Raw genomic sequence first — 26,975 nt, 5'->3', positions numbered from 1 at the left:
GAAACTTGTTCTTTTGATTAAACTCTACATAAATATTCCTTTTTCTCTCATTCCTGCTGCTGCTCCTTCTTAAACCCTGGAAGTAACGGGAGGAACATAATCGAGCAGGAGGAAGGAGAGAGAAAACAATGGGTTAAGGTGGGACTCAGTGTGGAATGTTAAGATGCCCACAAACCCTACCCCACCTTCTTCCTTGGGATTTGTGTGCTTTACCATTTTCCAGTGAATTCCAGTGAATTCATAATTCAGGTATCAAGATCATCTGTCCCTTTATTTTTTGTAATATAACAATAGTAACAGACACGTGGCAGGAATCTCCACATCAAAAACTTCCCTTTGGGCGTAATTGTTTTGATACAGAGCACATAATTTCAACAAAGAGGTCACGCAAAGGCAGCACAAATTAAGTAAAGCGTTCCTGGCCCTTGTGCACAGGATTGAAGAGAACATGATGAGTTTGGAGAAGAGCTAAGTAGGAGTAGAGCAAAGGGTGTTTGGGAGAAGTGTTAAGAGATAAGCTTGGGCAGAAGCCAGAACACGAAGGGCTTGGTATATAATAGAAACCACATGGATTTTATCCTGAGACCACCAGAGTTTTAAATAGGAGACAGGTTTGATCAGATTTGTGCTTTAGAAAGATCACTCTGATAGAGGTGAAAAATGGATGGGAGGGATGCTAGCCCAGAGGCAGGCAGGCTGAGCATAGGCTGTCAACAGCGGTCTGAGGGGAGGGAGGGCCAACAGTGCTGAGGGACCACATTCAGGCAGTGCCAGAGTGGATCTGGTCAATTCACCACCCTGCTTCGTACCTTTAGTGGTTCCCTTTACCTTTAGGATTCAAACTCCTACTCCCTTTACTGGCATATGGAGCCCTTGCTGACATAGCTCCTGTTTATCTGTCTAGCCTCACCACTCCTTCCTCTTTTCTTCTCCTAAATCTCCACCTTACATGCTACTCTGTAGTTCATCCATATTGAACTACTTGTAGTTCAATGAACAACTTGTAGTTCTCTGAGCCTTTCCATGTGCTGTTTCCTCTGCCCGGAATGTCATTCATACCTCTGGTCCCCGCCATATTTCCATTTTGCCTTCCTTACTTCCAGGAAGCATTCTCCTCTCCAGCTGCCTGAGCATCCCTCCTGTGTGCTCTAAGTACCCTGTTCTTATTTCTATCATGGCATTTTATTGTAAAGTACCTAGAACAAGACCCAGCACACAGTAGGTGCTCAAAAACATGTATATTGCATGTATTCATATTATAAATTCTAAGTAGAGTTTTTTTTCTAAGCGTATAGATAAGTATGTCTATATGGATTTTGTAAAGAAGGAAGAAAGTGAAAAAAATTATTTATACTACATAAATATTAATTTCCACTCTAAGTGAGAAGCCTTTGGTATCCATCAGTATTTAAAATTTTGAAAATACTTTAGTTGTTCCTCTTAAATCTCTAACATTCACAAAATGCCCTCACAAATTTAAAGCAAAATTTTGATATATCAGAATAGGATTTCCTTTACATGATGCATTCAATTATGTGATTCAGTTGAAAGTCATATATTTGACTAAGTGTTGTCCCTATGAACAAGCTCACAACACCTACCTTAGCTGTTCCTGGAATTCTGAGGCGAGCAGTCTGCAAAGTTAGATTGGTGATAAAATCACCTGTGTAGTATTTTCTTCCATTAGGATCAGATAATACAATCTCAGGGGGACCACTGGACTGCCATGTGACTAGAAAGGCAGTGTCATTGCCCACACTGTTGTCCACAGTCACGGTGTTTTTCAGTTGATGGTGAGGTTGAACATTTTCACCCGTACTTTCCAGCTGTTCAAGAGAATATATATATGAAAGTTTCCAGTGTATGCATAATCACCCCATCTTTTTCCTTTCATGACAAATAAAAATGAGTTGGCAAAAATAAAAGTCATTTAATTCTGGCATGTACTGTATTTACATAAATCATTTTTCATATAAAAATGGCAAAGTATTTTTAACTTTGCCAAAGCAAAATATTGTATATTATATAAATACAGTAGATATAAAATATTTTGTTATAGCTAACACGTGTCACTTCATTATTCTTTATTGGGAAATTTTAGCTGTTCCCATACTTATCTCTCATCCAAATCAACAGTAGCTTCGGATCAGCAATTATAACAAGATTTTTTTTGAGGTTTGTCTGTAGATGTGCTTAAATTGTTTAATTTGTATATAATCTGTCCAGATACCTTTATGTATTTTAATAAAAAGTAAAACATTGAGTTTCAGGGGGTTTGGTACACTAAAAAAAAAATCATTTAGTAGGGGCCAGCCCAGTGGCGTAGCTGTTAAGTGTGCGTGCTCTGCTGCGGCGGCCCGGGGTTCTCGGATTCGGATCCTGGGCACGCACTGATGCACGGCTTGTCAAGCCATGCTGTGGCGGCGTCCCATATAAAGTAGAGGAAGATGGGCATGGATGTTAGCCCAGGGCCAATCTTCCTCAGCAAAAAGAGGAGGATTGGCATCAGATGTTAGCTCAGGGCTGATCTTCCTCACAAACAAAAAAAATCATTTAGTCATTCACAATAAGCTGTGTGCACACTCGTGTGTGTGTGTGTGTGTGTGTGTGTATGTGTAACATGTTATACATGCCCGGCACTGTGCTAAATGCTTGGCATATATTATCTCACTTAATCCTTATGAAAACCCTCTGAGGTAAGCACTACTGTTATCCACATTTTACAGATGAGAAGACTGAGGCTCAGAGAAGTAATTTGTCCAATGTCACACAGCGAGGAGGTGGAACTGGAATGGAGCCCAGGCAGGCTGACACCAGAGCCCCTGCATTTAATTATCGTGTATTCACCATGGATACAAGTCTGTAAATAACTTTGAAAAATTATATTTATTAAATAAACACATTAGTAACACTTTGTAAAATTGCTCAAACTTGGAAAGGATATAAAATTTTGTTGGTGGATGACGGCAAACACATTGTAGATTATTTATTCAAATCAATTTAACAAGTGTTTGTGGACTGCTGACTCCTGTGCCGCATTCTGTGCTGGGCCCTAAGCTTTCGAAGGCTATTAGATGTAGTTTCTGCCCACAGTCTAGTGGGACTAACAACGCACAAACAACTGCGGAGAGGTGGCCAAATCTGGAAACAAAGGCTAATTTGAGCCATATGAATAATATTTTGTGAATTTTTTTCTTTCACTTTTTTAAACATTGTTTTTATTTCATATTATTAAAGAGGAAATCACAGGGTAGAAAGATTATTCAGAAGAGCCATTTATAGTCTAATCTGTAATATATATTGTCATTTATAATTCACCTTTTTTCATTGCTAATGATGGAATTGTGGTTATTGCCTTTACTGTGTACATATTATCTTCATGTTAAATATTTCCTAATAATAATTTACTGACTGCATTGTTTACATCAAGCCATTCGCTTGGCAGGTTCACTTACTATTTGTGAGGAAACAGCAGATGAAATTTTGTTCAAAACATCTTTGTGGTGTTTTGTTATGTTCAAAATATCTTTAAAGAACTTAGAAAGAAAAAAAATGTGGCCCTTTTAAAAAATGACTTGATTAGAGGAAGCTTTTGTGAACACCATCAAGTAATTTACTGTAGTTGAAGAGATATTTAGGAATTCTTAGAATTTAATGAAATTTTTGGTACTTTTTATACGAAGGAGGAGCTTCAAAGACATTTTTAAGAAAGCGAAAGTAAAATAGATTCTGATTGATGGAAAGTTATTATGGAACTAAAACTAAACACACGGTTTCTTATTTTCCTTCTGGGCCTTGTTTCCATCCCACCCCCACCCCCACCCCCACCCCCATTTTGAGCCACGAGGAAGGAGCAAGCTCTGCTTATAGACCTTGAACAGCTGAAGTAGCAATTACAGAAAATGACTCCTGGGCGGAGAAGTACAGACATGAGGTAAAAGTGAATGAAAAGTACAGACATCAGTTAACAAAGAAGCCTGGCTCTGGTGATGTCAAGAACTCATTAGAAGCCTTCCACACACGGACTGTGACATAGTCAAATACAGTTAATGAGGCAGTCAGCACAATTCACCTATTTTCCTTGCTTCCTTCCCCCTCTCCCCCGATCCCATCTGCAAGTATAACATCGAGAAATTCTGACCTGAATATGTTGTTGAAAAATGTCTCCGGTTCCAGAGGAAATTCTACTGAAAGCATCAATCATGCTATTGGAGTTGGATTTATCTGGGACAAAGAACTTTAAACCTCCTGAAATACACGATTGGGATGTTAGCTATTAAAATGTATAAAATAAGATAAAAAATAAAATGGTAGGCCTTTTCCCACAAACTTTCTTTGTGTAAGAGGGTTAGTTTGGGGGATGTAGGAGCCGTGCATGACTTGCTTTGCATGGCATCTTGTACAGCCACACAGTAAGTGGCATGAGGGAGGCTGTTTTGTCTTTTCTGTTCGCAGCGTACTGTTAGGGTCTAGAACTTTATGCGATACATGACAAAAACTCAATAAATATTTACTGAATAGTCTTGTAATGAAGGAATTCCTAGACAATCTAGGTTAATTGCTACCCATTTACATTGCTATATATTTACATTTACATTCTGAAAACATTAATTTCGAAAATAATTCAGTAAAACCTGTTTCAATTTTTAAATCAGCATATCCGCTTTTTGTTGAATTTAAGGAATATAAGATAAAATTATTCTGTGCCTCACTTAGAACAAAAAAAAGATACGTATCTTACAATACTGTATGTGTCCTTTTCATAGAAGTTAGTCCATTTAACTTTGTCCAGCAAAACTTTGGCAGATTTTAGCAATGAGTTTTGTGGTTTTTTCTTGAGAAAATTTTCTATTTTTTCAATTAAGCCATGAATTCTATTGGCATAATCTGAGTTTCATGGTTGTGCTTTGACTATCCAAGTTGAAAGGAAATGCTCTAAAATACAAGTTTTTAGAAATGTTTTTACCTGTAAGATGTGATAATTCCTCCAGATTTTCGACTGCAGAGGAACCCAGGGCAATGGTGTGAATGGTTGAACCACTGCTGTGCACAGTGAGTAAGCAATTGCCAACATGCTCATCGTCTCCACTGGTCACTAATATCATCACAGAACCGTGGGCTTTTCCATCCAGCTTTTCAACCACCTAAACATACAGTCATTTGGAAGGAAATGTAATTCACATTGGCTTATTGAGCAGAAGAATTCACTCCATTTCAAATTCCCCACCAATGGAGTATATGCCTCTTCCAGGTCCTGTGTAGCTCCTTGTGCTCCATGCCCATCCTCATTCAGTCCTCGCTGCACCCCATCACAGCACTTGTCACCCTACATGCCATTGCTGGCTTGCTTGTGGATAGGGACTCTTCCTGTTTGAATCACCACGATATGCCCCTAGTTTAGAATAGCGTCCATCATAGAGGTTATGGGGAAACATTATTGTGTCAGATCCTTGCTCCTGAGATCCAGTGAGTGACCAACAAGAGGCCCTAGAGCAGTGGCTCTCAACTTTGCCACGCATTGAATCAGATGGGAGCATTAAACATTTTTAATGGCCAGGCTATACCCCAGATCAATTAAATCAGAATATCTGGGGGTGAGACCCAGGCATCAGAATTTTTTAATCCCCGATTTCATTGGGCAGCCAAGGTTGAGAAACACTTGCCTAGAGGCAGCAATAATTGCAGTTGTTATGTTTTGCTTGCTACCAGATGTTTGACACATAGCTGCATCTTAAATGTTGAATCCAAACTTAAGCTGATTTAGATGAACTCTATTCTATTATTCTTGAAACATACCTCTGGCCTTAACTGATTCTCATATGTTGAGGGCTAGTATGACTACAGGCAGGAGCCAGAAAGACTGATTTTGACTAGAAAATCCAAGGGTAACAATGGCCACAGATGGACAGTTCCAGAATGGATAGGGACAGTGCTAGAAATTGTCCAGATGATTCTAGAGTCCTCCAGTGTTGGCCATTGTATTCATTTATTTACTCATTCTTTCAACAAGCATTTATTAAGCAACTATTACATGCCAGGTACTTTGCTAGGCACAGGGGGTTCAATGGTGAACAAAATGTGTTCCTGACCTTAAAGATAATCCATCATCACTCACCCATAGTTGAGGCTGTTATGACCACACTGTAACATATTGCCCCAAATCAGATGCAACCTCAGATACAAAACGAGGGAAAGGAGAGTGATGGGGATCCAATGCTCGGGGTGCTCTACTGTACCTCAAATCCCTTCTTAAGTCCTGAGCAGATGCTGGTTTCTGCTTCAGCTGACACAGTGGCAGGCAGATATGAAACCAGCAGCTTTCGATCATCATCATTGTTAATTCGGTGTAGCTGGGCTCTGATCTCTCCTTTGCTATTGAAACTGGCAATGCCCACAAAGGTATGAATTTCAACAATCTGCATCAAGTAAAATTCTGCTGCTTGTTGCAGTCGAAGGAGTCTGTCAGCCTATGTCCCAAAAAGGAAAAAAGAAAGGTAACAACATTTGTCTGGTAGGTGAAAGTATGACTAAGGAACTCAATTAGCAAATATCTCTGCTAATACTTTAAAGATGTTGGATTGTAATTTTTTGAGTTGTAAAGAGTGACACAATGTTAGAATATTGTTCAGTTAATTGCAGGCTCAAAAATGAATGCTTTTCTAGAAGAGCGGTGTGGTTTGGAACTCTGCCCTCAACAAGCTACTCATAATCGACCACTCTCTAAGAACACATATCCCCACTATTTCTCTCCAACCGAGAATTCAAAGATCTATGGAACCAATTGAGACTAGATTTGTAACTACTTCTTTTAAAATTCAGTCTGGGTGGTGCCGGCCCCATGGCTTATCGGTTAAGTGCACGCGCTCAGCTACTGGCGGCCCGGGTTCGGATCCCGGGCACGCACCGACGCACCGCTTCTCCGGCCATATTGAGGCCGCGTCCCACATACAGCAACTAGAAGGATGTGCAACTATGACATGCAACTATCTACTGGGGCTCTGGGGAAAAAAAGAATGAGATTGTCAACAGATGTTAGCTCAGAGCCAGTCTTCCTCAGCAAAAAGAGGAGGATTGGCATGGATGTTAGCTCAGGGCTGATCTTCCTCACACGCACAAAAAAATTCAGTCTAGGTAAGAGGAAACATTGCAAAGACACCTTACGGAAGAGAAGAATAGCAGTCAGAGGTATCTATCCTGGCACGACCCTCTGTTATCATGGTCATCTCATGCTGGTCATTTCATCTGTAAAGTGGGGACAATAATGCCTTTCTTACTAAAATAGAATGCTGTGAGGATCAACTGAGATAGGTATATGACAGTACAGTTATACCTTGAGGTACTAAGTACGAAGTAATATTAGTGACCAGGTTTGGGCAGGTGATGCTACTGATGAATTCACTAGGGTTACTTGTTTTGAAGGCTGTGGGAGCAGTGAGCTGAGCTTCAGTGACCACCTGTTCAGTGATGACTGTGGTCTCTATCTCCAACCCAGACATCTCCCTTAACATCTGGACCTACATTTCACACTGCTTAGGAAACATCACCAATTTAATGTCTCACAAGTATCTCAAACTCTGTACGCTTTGAATTCATTGCCTTCCTTCCCAAATATTGTTTCTTTTACAATGTTGGGAGGTAAATTGGTAGAGTGGATTAAACAAGGTCTTTGAATCCTGTCTTCAACTTTTGCTAATTATGTGACCACAGAGAAATTATTTATCTTTTTTAGCCTCAGTTTTCTCATCTGCAAAATGGATACATAGTAAGCACTTAGTCAATAGTAGCTATTGCTAACATCAGGGTCATGAAGTCATCATTCTCAATCATGACCTCTACTCTCAACTAGTTAAGTCAGAAACCTGGAGGACCGGCCCTGTGGCTTAGTGGTTAAGTGCACGCACTCTGCTACTGGCGGCCTGGGTTTGGATCCCAGGCGCGCACCAACGCTCCGCTTGTCCGGCCATGCTGAGGCCGCGTCCCACGTACAGCAACTAGAAGGATGTGCAACTATAACATACAACTATCTACTGGGGCTTTGGGGAACAAAAAAAAAAAAAGAGGAGGATTGGCAATAGATATTAGCTCAGGGCTGATCTTCCTCACAAAAAAAAAAGAAATCTGGAACTCTCTTTTATTATTCCTGTGTTTCCAGTCCACATATCCTTGAATAGGTCCTATCAACTTAATGTCTTAAGTTTCTCTCAAATTCATACCATCTCTCCATCTTATCTGCCACTTGCTTAGACCCACCCAAGGCTAGTTACAGCCATACCAATTGATGCACTTCCCCTGAACAAATCCTTCTAATTTTGCCTCTCAGTCTTGCACACATTCTTCCCTTCCCTTCCCTTCCCTAGAATGTCTTCCCTCACCTCACCCAACCTAGCAAATACCTACTCATCCTTCAAGACTTTTTTTTTTTTTTTAGAGATGGTAGACAAGCTGAATCTATGAGGGTTTGACAGGTTGGGGGAGCTATGGGGTTTTCTAATTTTCTGGCAGAGAACAGAGCAGGATTCAAATCAATTGTGAAAGGATAGAGGCATCTGAACTGTTGTCTGTAGACAAGGGTTTTGGGAGTGAGGGTTGGGCAGTGGAGACGAGACTGAAAGGTGGAGGCCCAGCTGTGGAGGACTCTGACACTAAGGTATTGGGGCTTGAGGCCATGGGGAGTCATTGGAATTCAAGTTCACCCTCTCAGTGAAGTCTTCTTCAATCACTTTCTCCTATAGCACTAGAGGCTGCCTTGTCAATGCTTCCACAGCAACTCAGCCTCTCTGGCGCTTTGTCAAATTGAATTGTATTTATTCACATATGTGTGTTATGTCTTCCTCATTAGATAGTAAGCATTTCAGAGCAGAGGCTCTGTCCTGTCATCTCTATATCCCTCAAGCCAGCACAGCATAGGCACCTGATAAATGAATGAATGGCCATGATGGTTCAATGACAGTATTGGCAGGAAAAGGGAGGGAAGTTTGCTTTGTCATGAGTTTGTTACTTTAGGCTTATTTCTCTTCTGCTTCTTTCAGTCTTCTCTCAAGTACAACTATCTTTCTCTTTCATTCCATCTGTTCTTGCTCAACAGAGGCAGATAGCCAATATAAATTACCCTGACACCATATTTGAGAAGATTGTGCCCTAGTTCAACTGCAGGTAGGCAAGATTACAAAATTATCTAGATGCTGAATGTATTAGTGGTGTTCCTAATATTTTAGAGACAAGCCAAAAAGGGAAAATTTTCCAAGACTACTTATCCAGAGAATACAAGAGGATAAACTCTCCCTTAAGACAAGTACTATAATAAAATAATAGCTACTACTTATGAACCAAAAACTCCATATTCATTATTTCATTTATTCTTCCTCAACGACTCTATGAAGTAGGTAGCAGTGTGCTGGTAAATGTTTAAAAACTGCCTTTCTGGTAGAAAGAGAGAGAGAGACAGAGAGAGAACCCTGATTTGTTGCAATTTCTGTGAGGTAGAAACTCCCACCATGGCTGATTTAAGCTGTCAATGTGAAATCATTGAATGCAGAGTTGGGAAGAGATGTGGTAGCAGACCCACAGAGACACAATGGACCAGAAATAACCTCGAGAGCATAGATCAGACACAGCAGACATTTTCTGTAAAGGTCCAGATGGTAAATATTTTAGGCTTGGTGGGCCATAGGTTCTTTGTTGCAACTATTCAGCTCTGCTATTTTAGCACTAAAACCATGTGCTATAGATAATATGTAAACAACTGAGCATTGATGTGTTCCAATAAAACTTTATTTATGGACACTGAAATTTGAATTTCATATAATTTTCACGCAGCATGAAATATTACTATTCTCTTGATTTTTTTCTAAACCCATTCTTAGCTTATGGGCTGTGCAAAAACAGGTAGTGGGCCAAACTTGGCCTATGGGCTGTAGTTTATTGACTCTGGGCATAGATAATAGTAAAAAATAGTAGAAAAATAATTAGGAAGTGATGAGGTTTGAGCATTTATTATGTTTGTTTTAATATATTTTATTTAATTATAACTCTACATAGTTTAGTTTTTAATAATGGCTGTGTTTAACAATTGGCTTGCAAATTTCCTAAAAATTTACCAGTTGACTCTCATGAGCCAGTATGAGCTGGCTCTGTCATAACACTGAAAGTAGGTATTATTATCCCTATTATATACGAGAAAATTGAGTCTCACAGAGGTTACTTTGCTCTTGATTACACAGACAGTAAGTGAAGGAGCTAGGACATAAAGCACATCTGCCTGATTCCATAAACTAAAACTTTAACCACTGCCCGAAAGTTCTGGAGCTTTCGAGAGTGGGGTTTCTGGAAAGCTACTAGATTGCCAGATGACTGAGAAATGGTTTTCTGTACACAAGGACATAGAAAATATACACATAATGAATATGCACACTCACTGCAAACTTAGTCTTTTGCCTTGCCAGGGGTGTTTACCAGTGAGCGGAATGTGGCCAGACAGGAGCTTTTCATTACGTCAGAGTTTTGGAAAAGGGTTTCGGTTGGAAAAGGTTGCAATTAGTAGCAAAAATGAGAGTTAGGAATTATCTATGGATTTCATTTATCTGCATTATCTCAATTTCTGGGCCACATTCTGAATTTGTTCCTCTTGTCCCCAAGAAAAGACGATGTCCATGACTATTCCAAACCTTTGGACTCTCCCTTCTCTGCCCTGACCCTCTGAAAATAAAAAGAATTAAAAACTTTTAGAAAAATACGATGAACGGTTTTACAACAATTTTGGTTCAAAATGTTACCTCTGCCATCTTGCTGGACACATCCAGAACTAAACAGACCACTTTGTCGCCAGCCTGTACAAGGGAGAAGGTAGGAGGAGGTGGAAGCTCGGGCCCGTTCATGGGAAAGCTGTGATGAAAGTCAGCGGAGTCTGTGATTACATCCCACGCACTCCTGAGGCTGCACATTTGGTTCTGTAGGTTTGGAGCTTCTTGGTTGTGGGTACTTGCATTACAGAATTCAACCACCTGGAAAAATAAAAAGCCTATCAGAGAATAAAGGCACTCCTCTCATCCTAGACACACTTCTCATTCTCAAGCAACTAAAGGTGAAAGGAAGGGTCAGCTGGAACATGGGAAATCAGAAGTGCTACAGCAATGTCCTTCTTTCCTGCAAGAATGGCAACAAATTTACAAATAAGCACCACCCTTCTCTTGAACCCCTGGCACCTTTGTGGTACCGAGATCAAACTCTATAAAGTTTATTTGCACTTAGATAACAAACTATGTATATATATCTTAGTCTTAATAAAGCAAAAGAATCTCCTACCTTCCTTAGCATGCTGTTGTGTTAAAGAAAACAGGAGATATTATCTTGGTCAGCCTATTCCTTGGAATCATATTTAATAACCACTGAGCCTTTATTTATTGATTAGTCAACATATATTGATCTAGTTCAAATATTGATCTCTGTAAGAATAGGATAAGGAGAAAACCAACTTAAATCTACTTCCTGATCTTTCTCCACATTTGGAAATGTAGATATAATTCATTTACTAATACTAAACCTATGTCAGCACCCCTTTTAAAGGTATGACTTGCATTGCAAAGTAATATGTTACCATCTGTTTCCCAGTGGCTATATTCCTACGAAGAGTAGGTGCTTCTTGCTAACAGAGCCTTGGGAACTTAGAGCTAAAAGAAACCTTGTACACTCTCTATTCCCAGCTCTAGCTGCTTAGAAAAGGAAGCTGAAGCTTTGAAAAGTTAGTAATTGTTTAAGGACGTGAGTTTCTTAGTAGGGTGGGGAGACAGGAATAGCACTTTTGTTGTTGTTGTTGTTGTTACTTGTTTGTTTTTGACTCTTTTCTTTATATTTCATAACTGTGCTTAGGGGATTGTGAAACTTTTCTGACTGGATATTATTAGTGAGTAGGTCTATCAAAGGATCACAAAAAATACCTAGTCACAAACACCGTGGATGAAATACATGAAATTAAGTTGGCTTCAGATATTAAAGCTATAAATTAAAAACATAATGAATCAGACAAGAAATATGAAAAATCACCTCAAAGTTACAGAATGATTCCTAGCCTTGACTAAAACTAGACTGAAGAAAAACTTATCTAAAAATAGAATGTGTCAATCCAAGGGGCATTGGTCAGCCGTGGAAACAGAAAACTTCTCAGAGGCACATGCCCACAGTGCTCCCAGCCCCATGGAGAGGAGAGGACCTACAGACATGATGAAGATGGATAAACATATCAGGTCACGAAGGCTAATGCCGCTGAATCTCTGCATCACCTAACTCCCTTCTCTCTGATCATGCTCTCAGACCAGGCTTCTGGTGAGAATTTGGCTGTTCCATGCCACTTCCTTCAGAGAGAAAATGAACTGGCCAGAGGATGCAGGTTTCAGATCTCATGACACTTGGGATACTCTTTTTAAATAATAATTTAAAAAATGGTGTTATGTGTTCATACACTGGTCCCTTGTCAGTTAGTTAGTGTGGAATACTGACAAGGTTGAGTTCCTGAACCTGCAAAGCTAAGGGTTAGTTGACTTCCCTTGGTAACAGTTGACTTTTTTTAAGTTCTAGACTGTGCACAACAAGGGAAAGAGAATTAGGAAATTCAATTAAAATAAGAGTGTTTTGCTACCTCAAATGAGAGAAATATAATCATGTGTTATATCACTCTCATTAACCCAGTACACTTTCCTATGAAAGCATACAGGAACACTACCACATAAGCAATTTATTTAAAAGTCTCCAGGGCTTCCTTTGTTAAATCAGTTTCCCTGGAAAGCAAATAATCACTTTTCTAAACGAATCTATTTTTGGTGATCACCTTCCAGGGGGGCCTCAGTTGTTTTTTTTAATCTATAAAGTTAAAAACTAAATGAACTCTAAGGTCCCCCAAGTTCTAAAATGGAGTGAATATTAGTTGTCTTTTTGTTTAAATACTTAAAACATATCAGTCTATCTTGGGAAGAGATGGAATCTTCTAGAAGTTTGTCATTCCAAGGCCATACTTACAGAAGATAAACTTTGCATGAACATTATCGATGCAGTTGCGTTTTGGGTGCTATTGTATAGAAACATGCATCCTTCTTTGAAAAGCTTACTAATAATACAGTTTTCTTGAGGGCAAGGGCCTTTTTCACACACAAAAATGCCTCTAATGTCAGATGAACACCTAAAATAGAGAAATTGGATCTGTTTTAGAAATACATGTTTCTTCTTCATTGGCTCATACAATAATTTGTTTCAAGAATTGTAGATTGCTAGATACACATAAAACAGTTTAAAAGTTACTCTATTAAGAAAGATCATTAATTTTGAAATGCACTCCACTTTATTTTAAAGCATTTGAGCTTGATGAGAGGTTCTGTATTGCCAAGGGCTTTACCAACTAAACAGGGTCAAAGCAAAAGACACCAGGAAATCCATGTGAACTTCCTTAAAGGTCTGAGGAAGAGAATGAGTGGCAGTTTCCTGAGTCAGGGCTCCTTTGAGCTCATTACCATTGGACATCAGAGGAAGAAGAGAATGAACATGTAATGATGATATTTAAAAGAATGCCTTTCTAAATAAGCAATCTCCGATGCTGTCAATGGGACTGAAAAACAGTACAACCTTTAGGAGAGGACTCAGTCAATATCTACCAAAATTAAAGCTGAAAGTACCCTTTGACCCAGTAATTCCTGGAAGCTATTCAATAGATATATAGATCTCCCTGCATACATGAGAAATGACATATACATAGCATTATGACCTGTAGTATTACTAGCGATAACAAAAGATTGGGAACAACCTACTTTTCCAACAATAGGGAACTGGTTAAAAAATTATGGGACATCTGCACAATGGAACTCTATGCAATTATAAAAAAAGAAGAGTGAGAAAAAATATATATTCTTATTTATTTGAAGTTTCCTGAAGAAATACTGAAAAAATAAACAGGAAACTAATAAAAATGATTATCTAGAGCGGATGAGAGGAAACAGGGTGAAGACAGGGGTGGAGCACTATATCTAAGGGTATAACTTTTTATATTGTTTCTATATTTGAACCACATAGATATTTATCAATTTTCTAAAAATGCAATAAAATTAAAAAACTAAAAATTGTAAATTAAGTTTTAGATGCCATTGTAAACTCAACTTTAGAGTCAAAAAATAAACAATGAATTTTAAACATGAGAAAAATTACTAACCTTGTTACTTTAATTTGATTTTGCCCATTTATGTAGAAAGGTTTCTCATTGTTGTATTCATCAAACACACCCCAACGGAGATGGGCCCATTCGTGGACAAACACTCTGCCTGTGGAAGAGAGAGCTTTTGTTTTGAGTTCCTAAAATCTCAGCGATGGACCTTGCTAATCAACTTGTGAAGCAACATCACTTGACTATATATATTCATCTGAAGGGTTGAAGTGCACTTCTCTCTTCCACTCTCCTCCTTCCCACCGCATTTCCATCTCCTTCTGCTTTACCCGCTACCATCATAAAAGAGGCAATGTGAAAATATGTTTAGTCCTGTAAATGCAAACCAGTGATTTACTTGTTGCACATCTATTTGAAACTAGTGAGGAGTCCTACATCCTCTCATTTCCCCAGCAAAGCTGCCTAACAGGTTTCTATTTAGCTTCACACAGGCCTATAATTTCAGGATTCAGGAAAGGGAGAGTAGCATATTTAAGTTCAATGGACTGAATATTTTTGTGTCCCCAAAATTCATATGTTGACATTCTAACCCCCAATGTGATGGTATTAGGAGGTGGGGCCTCTGGCAGGTGATTAGGTCATGAGGGTGGAGCTCTCATGAATGGAATTAGTGCCCTTATAAAAGAGACCTCAGAGAGCTCCCTTCCTCTTTCTGCCATGTGAAGACACAGCAAGAAGATGGCTTTCTATGAACCAGGAAGTGGGCCCTCACCAGACACTGAATCTGCCAGTACCTTGATCTTGGACTTCCAGCCTCCAGAACTGTGAGAAATAAATTTCTGTAGTTTATCAGCCCCCAGTCTATGGTGTTCTGTTATGGCAGCCAGAGTGGACTAGGACACCAAATAAGCAAATAAGTTCTACAGTATCTATTATCCAAGCACACCTGCTTTTTTCTCCTATCTAGAGCAACGACTGACACCTTGGAGCCAGGGAGGGAGGAAGGAGCAAAAAAGATCATAAACCTCCTGTCCAGCTTGAATGGTCCTTTCTTTTTTATTTTACGCCTGATTCTCCATGTTTATATTTATCTCCAACTCTTAGCCCCTGGGAATCCCCATCCTCATCAAATCCCTTATCACTTTATGTACCTCTCTAAATCTTGCATTTCCTTCAATGTTGAGATGAAAACTGACTTCTCCCTGATAGAAACTTTCCAAATTAACTCCCCTCCCAAAGTGCACTTTTTTTTTCTGAATTGTTTTAAGTTCTGAGAACCCAGGAAGTGTTTGCTGAGGTGACTTGCACTGTGGCATGTTGTGCAATTTTTGGACTTTGGAACAAAGGAAGGGAGAACACTCTAAGCTGAAGGCATTCAGGAAAAGTTTGTACCTACTCATGGAATTTAGAAGGGCTGGTGAAGGCATATGTTTGTGCAGAAGTTATCAGCACCTCACAGTTACCAGGAAAAAACATTTTTATAAAGTTTTATCGTGTGTTTTATAGAGTGTGTCACTCCACTGCCTGCTAGCTATACAGAGGATAACAAAATCTACTTAGATTTAAATGGGGTAAAAGTGAAAACGTCATTTGAAAGGCACTACTGTATGTTAAAATCAAAAACAAAGATATAAGAATGAGATAGTTAGCCCTTGTCCTGCTGATCTTTTCTCTCTCAGATCTCATCCACTAAATTCCAGTCTCCAAACCGATGACCCTGACTTTTCTCCCAAACTCCAGCTGTCCGTATCCAACCACAGGCTGGGCCTTTCCACCAGGATAGCCCACTGCTCCCCGCAATCAACTTGCCTAAATCCAGACTTGTGGATTTCCCCTTTTAAACTGGTCCCTTTTATTTTGGACAAAAACTTGATGTGTTCCTTAATGCTGCCCACACTGTAGCCTTTCACTCTGTAGCAGTTCAGACCTTTATTTCTCTTTTTTCCTTCTGGAATATCTCTTATCACGTAGAATTGTTAGAATTAAATAAGATCACATTTGAGAAGTAAGCAGCACAGCACCCGGCACATAGAAAATTCTCATTTTTCTTATTAATTACTATCTTTCCTGTCTTTCTCATCTCACTGCCTCCACTCATATTCAAGTCTTGTGACCTCATACCTGGACTTCTGGTATCCAGTTTCTCCCTCATTGATTTGAGGGAGCCAGATTGTCCACAGCACCAGATTCATCCTCTTAAAACACTGCTTTCATGGTGTCACTCCAGGCTTTATAAACCTTCAGGTATCTCGCTAATTTGGGCATTGGAGGCTCTCCATCACCTAGCCCCCACGTGCATTTCAGCATTTTCTCCCACTATTTCACTACCCACAGTCTCTCTGCACATCATTGGGGTCTACTGTTCCCATCTCTCAAATATTCCCTGGATTCTTCTGCTTCCATAGTTTTATCCATACCCTTCCCACTGTTCTCTCCTTTCTTTCCCTTTATCGGAATGATATTCAACCTTGATGACTCTCTCTTTTGTGGGCCTATTTCCCCATTTGAATGGTAAGTCCTTGGCAAGTTTCAGGTTTTCTGAGTCCCTTTAAGCACCAAGCCCAGAATATTGTAAATAGTACTGTCCAATGTCTATTCCTTGATTGGGCACACTTACCTCGTGATCCATAGCCATCTGTTAAGTCATCATTTAGTAGAAAGTCAGATGTGAAATGAATGTATTTTCCCTCTTTTCCACAGCCTCTGTATTGTAGGGTGTATGGATCGTCTCCATGTGCCCCATACCAGTTAGCCACTATGACATTTGCCTAAATTTAAAAGAAATGCTTGTAATACTCTGTATCCCAGCTGTGATGTTGGTGACACAATCATATACATTTGTTAAAACACTCTGAAATGTATAGTTAAGATCTGTGCATTTTACTGCATGAATTATATCCCAGTTTAATAACACATTAAAAAAAAACAAATGCCTTATAGATGTCACTTAGATGGAGTTTAAAATGCATTCACAACTAAATATCAACAAAATTATTTGGCGCTGTCAAAAACATCTGTATTTTAAAAGCTTAGCAAGTTTCCATGGAACTTTATTACTTCCATTTGACCTTCCCATTTTCCAGATTACAATTTTCTCAAAAGTCAGCACTGTAAAATTCTGACATTATAAAACACTATAAAATATAATAAAAATATGTGAAGAAGTGGTAACAGCATTTACACATCATTCAGAACTGTACTTTAAAATGTTACAGCCTTTTGTCAACAGCTTTCTGCGGGTTATTTCATCAATGCACAGCAATAGGATGTGTTTCTTTTAAGCCCGTCCTTTCATTCCCACAACCAACTAGATCAGCAAACAATCATCCTAAAGAAGTTATATTTCATCTGGTACCCTGACCATTTCAATTACTAATTCTAAAATGCAATATTTTAAGTCTAAAACTAAAGTAAATATCTATTCAAATAACCATCTAGAGAACACAATTTTAAAGACAATATTGTTTCTTTTATTTTTAGGAAGAAAGATAACATGTTGTTTCAGGACTTGCCCTTAGAAGTTAAATATGTGTATTTTTAAGTTTTTTGTTGATTTTGGAACAATAGATCTAATATGATCCTATAAATATATACACATAATTATCACTACATGTACTATATGTATAATGTTGTGTGTATGTGTGCACGTGCCACTGAGGAGTAAAAATGAAAAGGTAATCTTTTCATTTTTATTTTCCATTATTTTTACATTGTTTGGGTTTTTTTGTAATGAGCATGAATACCTTTAATAATAATTAATATTTATTTTTAGAAAAATAAGAATTCAAGCCAAGGGCTTTGCAGAGCAACACCTGCAAAAAGGGCTCCAGGCGTCATGCCCTTGGATCGTCTTCACTTGGACAAAACCTCATTCCTATGTCTGGAAATTTGTCCTGAAGCCGAAAGGAAAGTGTGCTCTGCGTGAGTCGGGGTACTCAGAGGCTGTCTGGGGTTACATTCTACCTTACAGACTATAGTAATACAGTCTGTCTACTTTTCCTATCGCTCCCTCTCCTCCCCTGCTTCCTACCTACATTAGACTGTAGATTCACAAGGACAGGAACTACCTTGCTTGTCCTTGGCTCCTCTGCTGTGCCTAGTATGGTCCCTGTACATAATGATCATTCACTAGTTGTTTGCTTAATTGACGTTATGAGGTTAAAGGAATGGGTATCCAATGGATATATGAACAGCCTTCAAGGATTATTCTTTCCTTTAATCTTTCTGTTCAGTCATATTCTCATCCTTGCTTTAGCTATTTATTTCTCTCCCCTCCATTAGGATCAGGAGTACCACCCGGTTGTGGTGTTGGTCATCTCCAATACTTTGTCGTTCCACTGAAGGCCAAATTGATCAATGCAATCTGTATAGATAGCTAGAGATAGCATAGCTGAATGCAAAGAGCATGGGTTTTGGCATCAAATAGACATGAATTCAAATTGTGGCTCTGTAATTTACTAGCTGTTTGACTTGGGACAAAATCCTTACTTTATTTGAGCCTCAGTTTCCTAATATGTGATAACAGCAACTAATTTTAGGGTGTGTGAGAATTAAACAACATATGTAGAATGCCTGGCACTCAGTTGCAGCTTAATAAACATAGTTGTCTTTCCGGTTTATCCCAGTTCCGCTACCTCTCCTCTCTCCACGCCCAAGCATTGTCAAATGCTTTCATCTGGTCATAAACGCTTTTAAGAGCCTCTTCAACTTTTTCAGGACACCAGGGTGCTATCTAGATTGCTATACCATTCGATTACTGAGAGAATGACTTCAAAGGAGAGCTAAGAATTAGAACAATCTTAGGAAATTTCATACCAAATGACACAAATAAGGAAAACGGGAGACTACCACATGTTCCAGCCCTTCCGTTTGAGCTGCAGTTACAGATCTCGAACCCACTCCATTGCGGAAGCCCTGAGCTCAGTGCTCAATGCCTCTGCTCCTGCCCATTCTGGTAGCTGCCAGGACTCTTGTTCACAGTGACTTCAGTCATTTGCCAAATTTATTTAACATTTTTATGGTGTGCATACTAGCATGTGCCAGACATCATCATGGATGCTTAACTATGATTTAAAGCTTATGTGAGTCCTTCGAAGGTTAAGTTCTTTTTTGGTTGGAAAAGAAGATGTAGCCACTCACCCCTCCTCTCTATCTGCCTTCCTTCTTATCAACATACTCCTCGCAAACAGTATCCTAGACTTGGGCCAATGTGAAATTCTGCTAATTTACGCTCTGGCAGGAGAAGACAGTCATGTTTTTATATGCGTGGGTGGCTTACGTTTCTGTCTGGGCGTGCATCTTTACTGCCCTGACAGGACGGGAAATGAAGATAATCAGAAGTGGAATTGTTCCCTTCCCAACTCATATTCAGTAGGATAAAACTAGTTTGTGGTCCTAAACCAAAAAGTTCAGAAAGGACCCTGTAAGTTACAAAGTAAAGAGAGTTAAGCTCATTTAATGAAATCCTGAATTCTTACCTTTTCATATGATTCTTGTTTTACTTTGCTGTAATTATTAGCTTTCCATGTGGCAGGTATTAAAATCTTTATACTTCTGAAAAACACTCTTCTCTTGGTAGCATTGAATAGGTAAAAAGAAGCTTCAGTTACCATTTCCTATAGCCAAATAAAAGAAAAACTTATTTTATCACTTGTAAATCCTTTCTGTTTTGGTTTTCTGGTTATACATGAATAAATAGTATGAAAAAATAATGAAAATATTTTGAAGGAGCCCATTTCTTTTAGAGACAGCTTTAGACTTTGGGCAAATTCAGGAGCAAAATAAATAAACTTCAAATGTTATCTGGGAGAGATTTTGAGGCACCAATTGTGTGTCTGGGCTTGCCTGTGTAATTTTCCCAATTTTGTGAAAGGCTTTTAAGCTTTCACAGAACAAATCCTTTTCATGTCACACCTGTGGGCATGTTCAAGACCACACCTTATGACGATACTGATTTCACAAAGCAATTCCAAAAGGAGGCTCTTAAGTAATGGAGTGATGATCCTCCCTTACCACGTTAAAGTGAAAATAGTCAATTACTTTACAAAACATTCCAGTGAAAAGAAAGTTTATTCTTTGGCGCTCCATCCAGACTCTCACTCTTCCTGTCTGAGAATTCTCATCCTCAGGATGGAATCCAACATCATGATTTTAATAAACACAATCATACTTATTCATCAGTCAAACATCAGGTCTTTGTTGCCACAATGGGGGATTTTTTAAGTTGCTACCTCAAAAACAGTCATGTAGAAAAACAAAAAAGCTAAAATTAGTAGAAACCAACAACAAATAAAAGAGGACTGGATCAATACTCTGTGAACTGAGACTACACAAAATTAGCTAAACAAACTGGCTTGGCTGTAATTACAACTTTTGGTGTGATCTTTAAGAAACGCTGCTCTCTTTACTGCTCAAATACAAACAGGTAGGGTTGTTAGCTCCTTAAAGAAAGCTACAGGTCTGTTCTAATGAGATGATGGTTTTGACTTCATACTTGCCACTCACCTTAATGTTTGGGATGAGGTTCTGATCCTCAGATACCTGAGGATTGATTGCAACGAGTAATCCATCATACCCATTGTCTCGAAGCTGCACTCCGGCTCCCAGGGATAGGAGTTCTGGACTTAGCGCCACCAGAAGAATCACAAACTTCAGGCTGCGAACAGGACCTGCAGTGTTCCTGTGGATCATGGTGTAGAGAGGCCTCGATTTACTCACACTGGTCCTGCTGGGTACATTGTTCCAGATTATCAATAGGGAAGCAGATAGTTTCTTCCTGAACTTGGAATGTCTTAGAACTTGTGATGAAGGAGGTGCCTTCTCTGCAAAACCTAGGGTGGATCTATCCAAGACCTGCCTCTACAAGTCTTTTTTCTCTAGGCAATGCCACACTGGCCTGTTCTGTGGCTGAGCTTCCTCCTGAATCACGGTTGGGCAAGAAATCTTCCACCCCTTACTCATTTTATATCTTCTCAGAAGGAAGAGGGAAATAGGACAAAAAGAGCTTGAAAGAGGGATGCCTGGCTAGCTGGGCTGGAACTCAGAGAATCTGGATTGTTCAATCCATTTTCAGCAGAAAAACACAGAAATCTATAGTGATTTTTCTCTCTTCATCCTTGACAACCTCCTCCATCAGTCGGCACAACTGCTTCCCCACTGCATGCAAGGCATGTTTCGTTTGTTGTAAGAGTCCCTTGTCTGCTTATTTGGAAGATTTGGAAATCCAACCTGCAGCCCTGTCCCTAGGGCCCTTGGGTGAGGTAGTCTGGGCAAGCTCTCAGCTGATGCCTGGGGAAGGCATCAGATGTCACCCAGGGAGAGCCAAGTGCCAGGAACTTGGAAGCCTGTGCAGGCCACAGAGTTCCTTCCCTCTGCCCTGGCTGCCTTTTCTCTCTGGACCAGGGAAAAGAATGGATTTCTCTTTTGGCCACTCTCTCCTGAGGGCAACGCTGTGCCTCAGTCAACCTTCCATTTCTCTAGTACAGGATCTGGTATATAGTAGGCTTCACAAATATTTTATGACTGATTAATAATACCTGATAATTATATAGTGCTTTAGAGTTTACAAATGAACTCACTTAAATGTCAATTCCCTGATGCAGGTGTAACTTTTGCTTCCGTTTCTCAACGAAGATACTGAGTCTCAGAAAGATTATGAAAATTAGCCAGTGGAGAAAGGAACTAACATTTACGGAGTGATGAGTTTTATTGTGTTTATTTTATGAGTGACAAAATTAAGGCTCAGAAAATCTAAATAACCTGTTTGAGGTTGTGAGAACATTACCACAGTGCTAGAATGAGGCCAACTGACTTCAGATTCCATGGTTTTCCATTATATCAGGTCCTCTCTCAGTTATCAATTATCTAGGAACCCTCTTTCTCTCCTGTCTTTGTGTATAAGAACTGCACACACAGGGAAAGCTATTGTAAAACTATGTCTGATACTAAGGGAAAAGGTGTATTCACTCGTCAGGGGTCCCCAACAAACAAACCTTGAGACTTGTGTCCACCTGCACACCCCTCCCTGCCGTGGGCCCACCTCTGAAGGCTGCTGGGGAGGGAAGCGAGCAGGCAGAGAAGGATCTGTCTTTACTCCCAACAGGGGTTTCACCAATACTAAGTCTCTTTTCTGCTCTACTGGCCATCTTCAGGGTCAGACCAATGTCACTCTTCCTCCCCCAAAGGTTGGAGTCTTCAGAACCAGCGCTTTGGCTCTGTCTGTCCTGGCAAACAATCACAATAAGAGGCAATATTTAACCAGCACCCACCATGCAGGTAGGCACTTTACTTATTTACTATAATCCTCCTTTTATAAAGCAGGTATTATTATGATTTCCATTTTACAGACGAGGACAGAGGCTTAAACAGGTTCAGTAAAATGGGGGAAGTAATATCCACCTTATAGATTTGTTGAGAGAATTGTTAGCTACCATAGTAAAGTGCTTAGAACAGTACCTAGCATAGCTTAAGTGACATCTAAATAGTAGTTAACATTATCATTATTACCATCAGTTGGCTTATAGAACCTTTCCCTTCTTTCTTCCTTCCACAAATATTTCTTGCTCATTAACTCACTGCGCTGTGGTAGGCACAGGGGATGTCAGTAAACAAGGTTCAGTTCCTGCCCACAAGGAGCTCCCCACCTAACAGGGGAGACGGGCAAATAGATGACAAGCTATGTAAGGGTTAAGCACTGGAGAAACAGTAACACTTTGGGAAGCATCTAAACCAGGCTTGAGAGGGGGCTGCAGGGAAGATTTCCCAAAGGAAGTGACATCTAAGCTGAGATAAAAATGACCAGCAGGAGTTAATCAAGAGAAAGCGGGAAAGAGTGGGGAGGAGGCTTATTAGCAAGAGCCTGGAGGTGAAAGACTGCATGCGAGTATCCAAGAAACTCAAATGAAGTGTAAGAGCCGCAACACGGAGAGATGTTGAAAGGAATTTTTCTCTTGCTGTCCCTCTACTTGGAACCTCTTCTCACCTGCTTTTTCTTCAAATTCCAATTCTGGCCTGGAAGCCTGGCCTGAGCTCCCTAATTAGGTCAAATCCCCTCTTTCTTGCTTTCATAGCATCAGATACCACTCCTTTGAACCGTGATCCTGGTTGCAATGTCACATTCATATTGTGTAATTGATTGTCTGCTTCCTGCTGAAGGGCATATAAGAGAAGTGACTCCGGCTGTTTTTATCTCTACCTCCTCAGCACCTACCTCAGAAAACTCTCAAAAAATGTTTGTTCAATGAATGAATGGAGTCAGGAGAAGTAAATAAAAGCCAGATCATGAAGGAGTTCTGGATTATAGTGTGAAAATTCTCCCCACCCCACCCCCCAACTTTGAATGTATCTCTTCAAGGAAGAGTCTCCTCTGTTCTGGAGCACTTTCCCTCTTGCTTCCTCTTGACAAATGGCGCTCGGTGCTGATGCTCAGAGGCGTGGCAAATCCGAAGGCTTTCCCTGTAACTGTGACTCATTTGCACGGAACAATGCACATTATGTTCAGCTTTCCTTGGAAGTTTATTTTCTTATGCTAATCTCTTGTGATTTTAGGAAGAACATTATTCCCATCAGCAAAGCAACACGCTCAAAAATTAAATTCGTAAGCCACACCGTGAGAGTAGCTCTTCATTCACCAACAATCAGGGAAGTGTTTCTTTTTGCCACCATGAACACTCATATGAGTTATTCACTGGCTGAAGGGGTACTGAGGGCTGACAGCCAGCTCTCTCTCCACTTGTTCATATCAACAGTTACAAAGGCTCCCTTAGGATGTGGGGCTGGAGAATGCATGCGGCTTTACAAAGAACAGCCATAATTGAACAATCTTGTCCAACTTCACTTGGGTTAAATCCTGAACAAGCACACCCATTGCTCACCCTAGGCTGGGAGTTTAGGCATGACACACATTCCTGTTTGTCTGCTTTTTGCTTCCTTAGTTCTGGAATCCCATCTCCAGGCCTGGCCACTTGACTGGACTCCACTTTATCTTCTGTTCCCTACAAGATTCCTTGTCACCGACCCATTCTCTGACCGTGTCAGGAGTCATGTTCATTCCTGAAAGCCTTTTCCCACCACTTCTGTTCCGACCTATCCTCAGAACCCTTTTGCTCTCAGCAACCAGGCCTGGGGCCAGGCAAGTTGAAGATCTCTTCTTACTGCCTTCTCCTCTGCCCAGGCTGACCCCACAGGAGACAAAACTGAAAAGCTGGTGAAAACCGACTTGGCTAAATGAATTAAAAGTCATTCCTGAGCAGAGTGTCTACTTCTGATAAAGCATGACTTCGTCAACAAAAAGAACAATTTATTCTTTCATTCAAAAAATACTCACTGCTCATGTCTATAGATTTTATGATCTCTGAGAAATGAAATATACCTGAAGTGAAGAAAAATGGGAATACAATGTTCAGGCATTTATTTCAATGTTATATAAATTCTAGGAATCTGCTCTGCTTTTATCTGCTTTCAAGAAAATAAGTTATTCAATTTCAGTAACTGAAGAATCTAAAGCACATCTTTGTTCATTGTCTGAATCTGCAGTTCAACCTGGCTCCAGAAGGCCTCTCTGTTTCTTTTCATGGAGTCTGCTGGCAGATACCCACAATCGAAGTGAGTAAAACATGCAATTGGTGTCAGAGTAGTCAGGAGATTTGACATCTTGAAGGGTCCAAGAAAGTTTTGGATTATTTCCTCTCAGCCTTTTCTTTCAGCTCTTCAGCAATGCCATTTAGAAGAGGGAACTATAGTCCACTGTGTGGCTGGGCTACAAAGCTTATGGGCCACTTTTGTTTTGTAACTTTTATGAAACAAATCAAAATAGAAGTGAGAAATTGTAAAGACTATGAATTTGAATAAAACACGGAGTTTGCCAAGGACCCAGATGGCACATTTCATGCCTCCCTTATCCCATTTTCTTCCAGGTTATACTCATTTTCAAAGCAAAGGAGGTTTGTGTTTGTTGAGTCACCACCATGCCAAAGCATGGAGCTCTTACACTTCATTTCTAGTTTCTTGAATTCTCCCCATGCAGTCTTTCACCTCTGGGCTTTTGCTGTTAAGCCTCCTTCCCACTCTCATGGTGGCAATAACTCTGCAAATGACTTTGTGCACAAAAAACCCCTCCAAAATTTGCCAAAATGAATGGGAAATAAGAATTACTTTTAATAATAGCCCAATAGAGAAAATAGGAGAAAGGGTATGGAATAGTCCTCATTTGCAAAATAGTCATAAAATTTCTTTCTGTAAAATATTGTTATATCTGTTATGCACCAGATAGTATATAGCATCATGTGGATGTAATATATTATCATTATTACTATCATTATTTTCCAGAGAAGAAAAAAAGAGAAAGAGAAAGCAGAAATGTAGGGGAAATTTTTTAAAGAGAAGAAAAATAACCAAAGAGACTCAGAGAACAATAAATGGAAGTAAAAGCACAAAATCTTGACCTTGTTCTTCCCTAATCTGCCCTTCTGTTTCCTTTCTGCTCTGAGTCTGGGAGGAAACATCAGCACATCTCAGGAATGCCAGGACTCTCCCAGATTCTCCTGCTGCTCCCAGGGGGAACCGACAAGGGCCAGAAGGTCTTTTGGTTTTCCTTCCTCTCCTTCTGCTACTTCTAATACTCCATTTCACCCTGGCAGCCCTGCAAAGAACAAAAAGCAACTCCAACCAGTTGAGAGATCTGGCAGTTGGGGGATTAGGGCTCCCCCTTCTGTTCTCAGGGTGCAGGTACCTGAGGATCTGAATTTCCAGACAAAACTCTCAGCAAACAGAATCGACCTGCACAGACCTCCCTTTCAGAGTCACCAAAAGCTATTTAGAGTAGTGCTTTTCAAACTTTAATGTACCTAAGAATCACCTGTTCAAATACAGATTCTGACTCTGTAGGTCAAGCTGAGGCCAATATTCTGCATGTTTACCAAGCTCCCAGGGGATGCTGAGGCTGCTGGTCCTTGGAGTAGTCTCTGTATCAGAAGAGCTCCCGGGATTATCCAGGGATTTACTTCCTGATTACAGCCCTTACACCAGAAAGAGGCAGTCTATCTAGTCTTTAAACATATTTTTTTACCTTCTTATGGGAAAGGCCTGTGTTTTCTTCAGAACTCACGAGAAAAACATTGCATTAATTGTGCATTTTTAAAGTGACGCCATTGTTTAAATATTCTTTGTAAAGAAACAACTGCAGAATACAGAGTTCAATTAAAAAAACCCCCAACAACACAGATGTGTACGTTTTAGATTCGTAAAAGTCACAATCACCTCTCTATTATTAAAGGCCCTGCCTCAAATTCAATCTCTATTTTTTACTGATCATTATGTAAGCCATGATAAGATTGTTTTGATGATCTCTAATATGTAGCCTCAACAAGTAATTCCCAAAGATGTACCTTACTCGAACAGGGGACTGCTTCCTTAACTTCTATTTCTCTCTTTTTTCACTCACTCATTCATTTATTCATGGAAGAATAAAACTGTTGCAAATATACCTCAATAAAGCTGTTAAAAACATAAAACCGTGGGGCCGGCCCCGTGGCTTAGCGGTTAAGTGTGCGTGTTCTGCTCTTGGCAGCCCCGGTTTGGATCCCGGGCGCGCACCGACACCATGCACCGCTTCTCCAGCCATGCTGGGGCTGCGTCCCACATACGGCAACTAGAAGGATGTGCAGCTATGACATACAACTATCTACCGGGGCTTTGGGGGAAAAAAAGGAGGAAGATTGTCAATAGATGTTAGCTCAGGGCTGATCTTCCTCACACATACACACAAAAAAACAAAACAAACCAAAAAAAACCATAAAACTGTGTTTCTACTAGATGCCAGGCAGTGTTCTAAGTGCTA

The 26,975-nt window shown here is 39.9% G+C and overlaps 1 protein-coding gene across 1 annotated transcript in view; it reads right to left on the bottom strand.

Moving 5' to 3' along the window:
• Nucleotides 1-20,830, bottom strand: part of CLCA2 (chloride channel accessory 2) — a 38,152-nt gene extending 17,322 nt beyond the window's left edge. The window contains exons 1-10 of the mRNA XM_058537106.1: nt 20,645-20,830; nt 19,618-19,755; nt 16,758-16,908; nt 14,189-14,297; nt 13,009-13,168; nt 10,773-11,000; nt 6,237-6,467; nt 4,967-5,144; nt 4,142-4,248; nt 1,602-1,826 (exon numbers count right to left, since the gene is read on the bottom strand). Of these exons, the coding sequence (XP_058393089.1) occupies nt 1,602-1,826; nt 4,142-4,248; nt 4,967-5,144; nt 6,237-6,467; nt 10,773-11,000; nt 13,009-13,168; nt 14,189-14,297; nt 16,758-16,908; nt 19,618-19,755; nt 20,645-20,830 (1,713 nt within the window). The remainder of the gene's footprint in view (nt 1-1,601; nt 1,827-4,141; nt 4,249-4,966; nt 5,145-6,236; nt 6,468-10,772; nt 11,001-13,008; nt 13,169-14,188; nt 14,298-16,757; nt 16,909-19,617; nt 19,756-20,644) is intronic.
• Nucleotides 20,831-26,975: the final 6,145 nt, after the last annotated feature.

The sequence above is a fragment of the Diceros bicornis genome, chromosome 4 (genome assembly GCF_020826845.1).
Source record: "Diceros bicornis minor isolate mBicDic1 chromosome 4, mDicBic1.mat.cur, whole genome shotgun sequence".
NCBI classification, from domain to species: domain Eukaryota; kingdom Metazoa; phylum Chordata; class Mammalia; order Perissodactyla; family Rhinocerotidae; genus Diceros; species Diceros bicornis.
The sequence above is the reverse complement of the archived record's forward strand: the minus strand, read 5'-3'. Positions and strand labels throughout refer to the sequence as shown.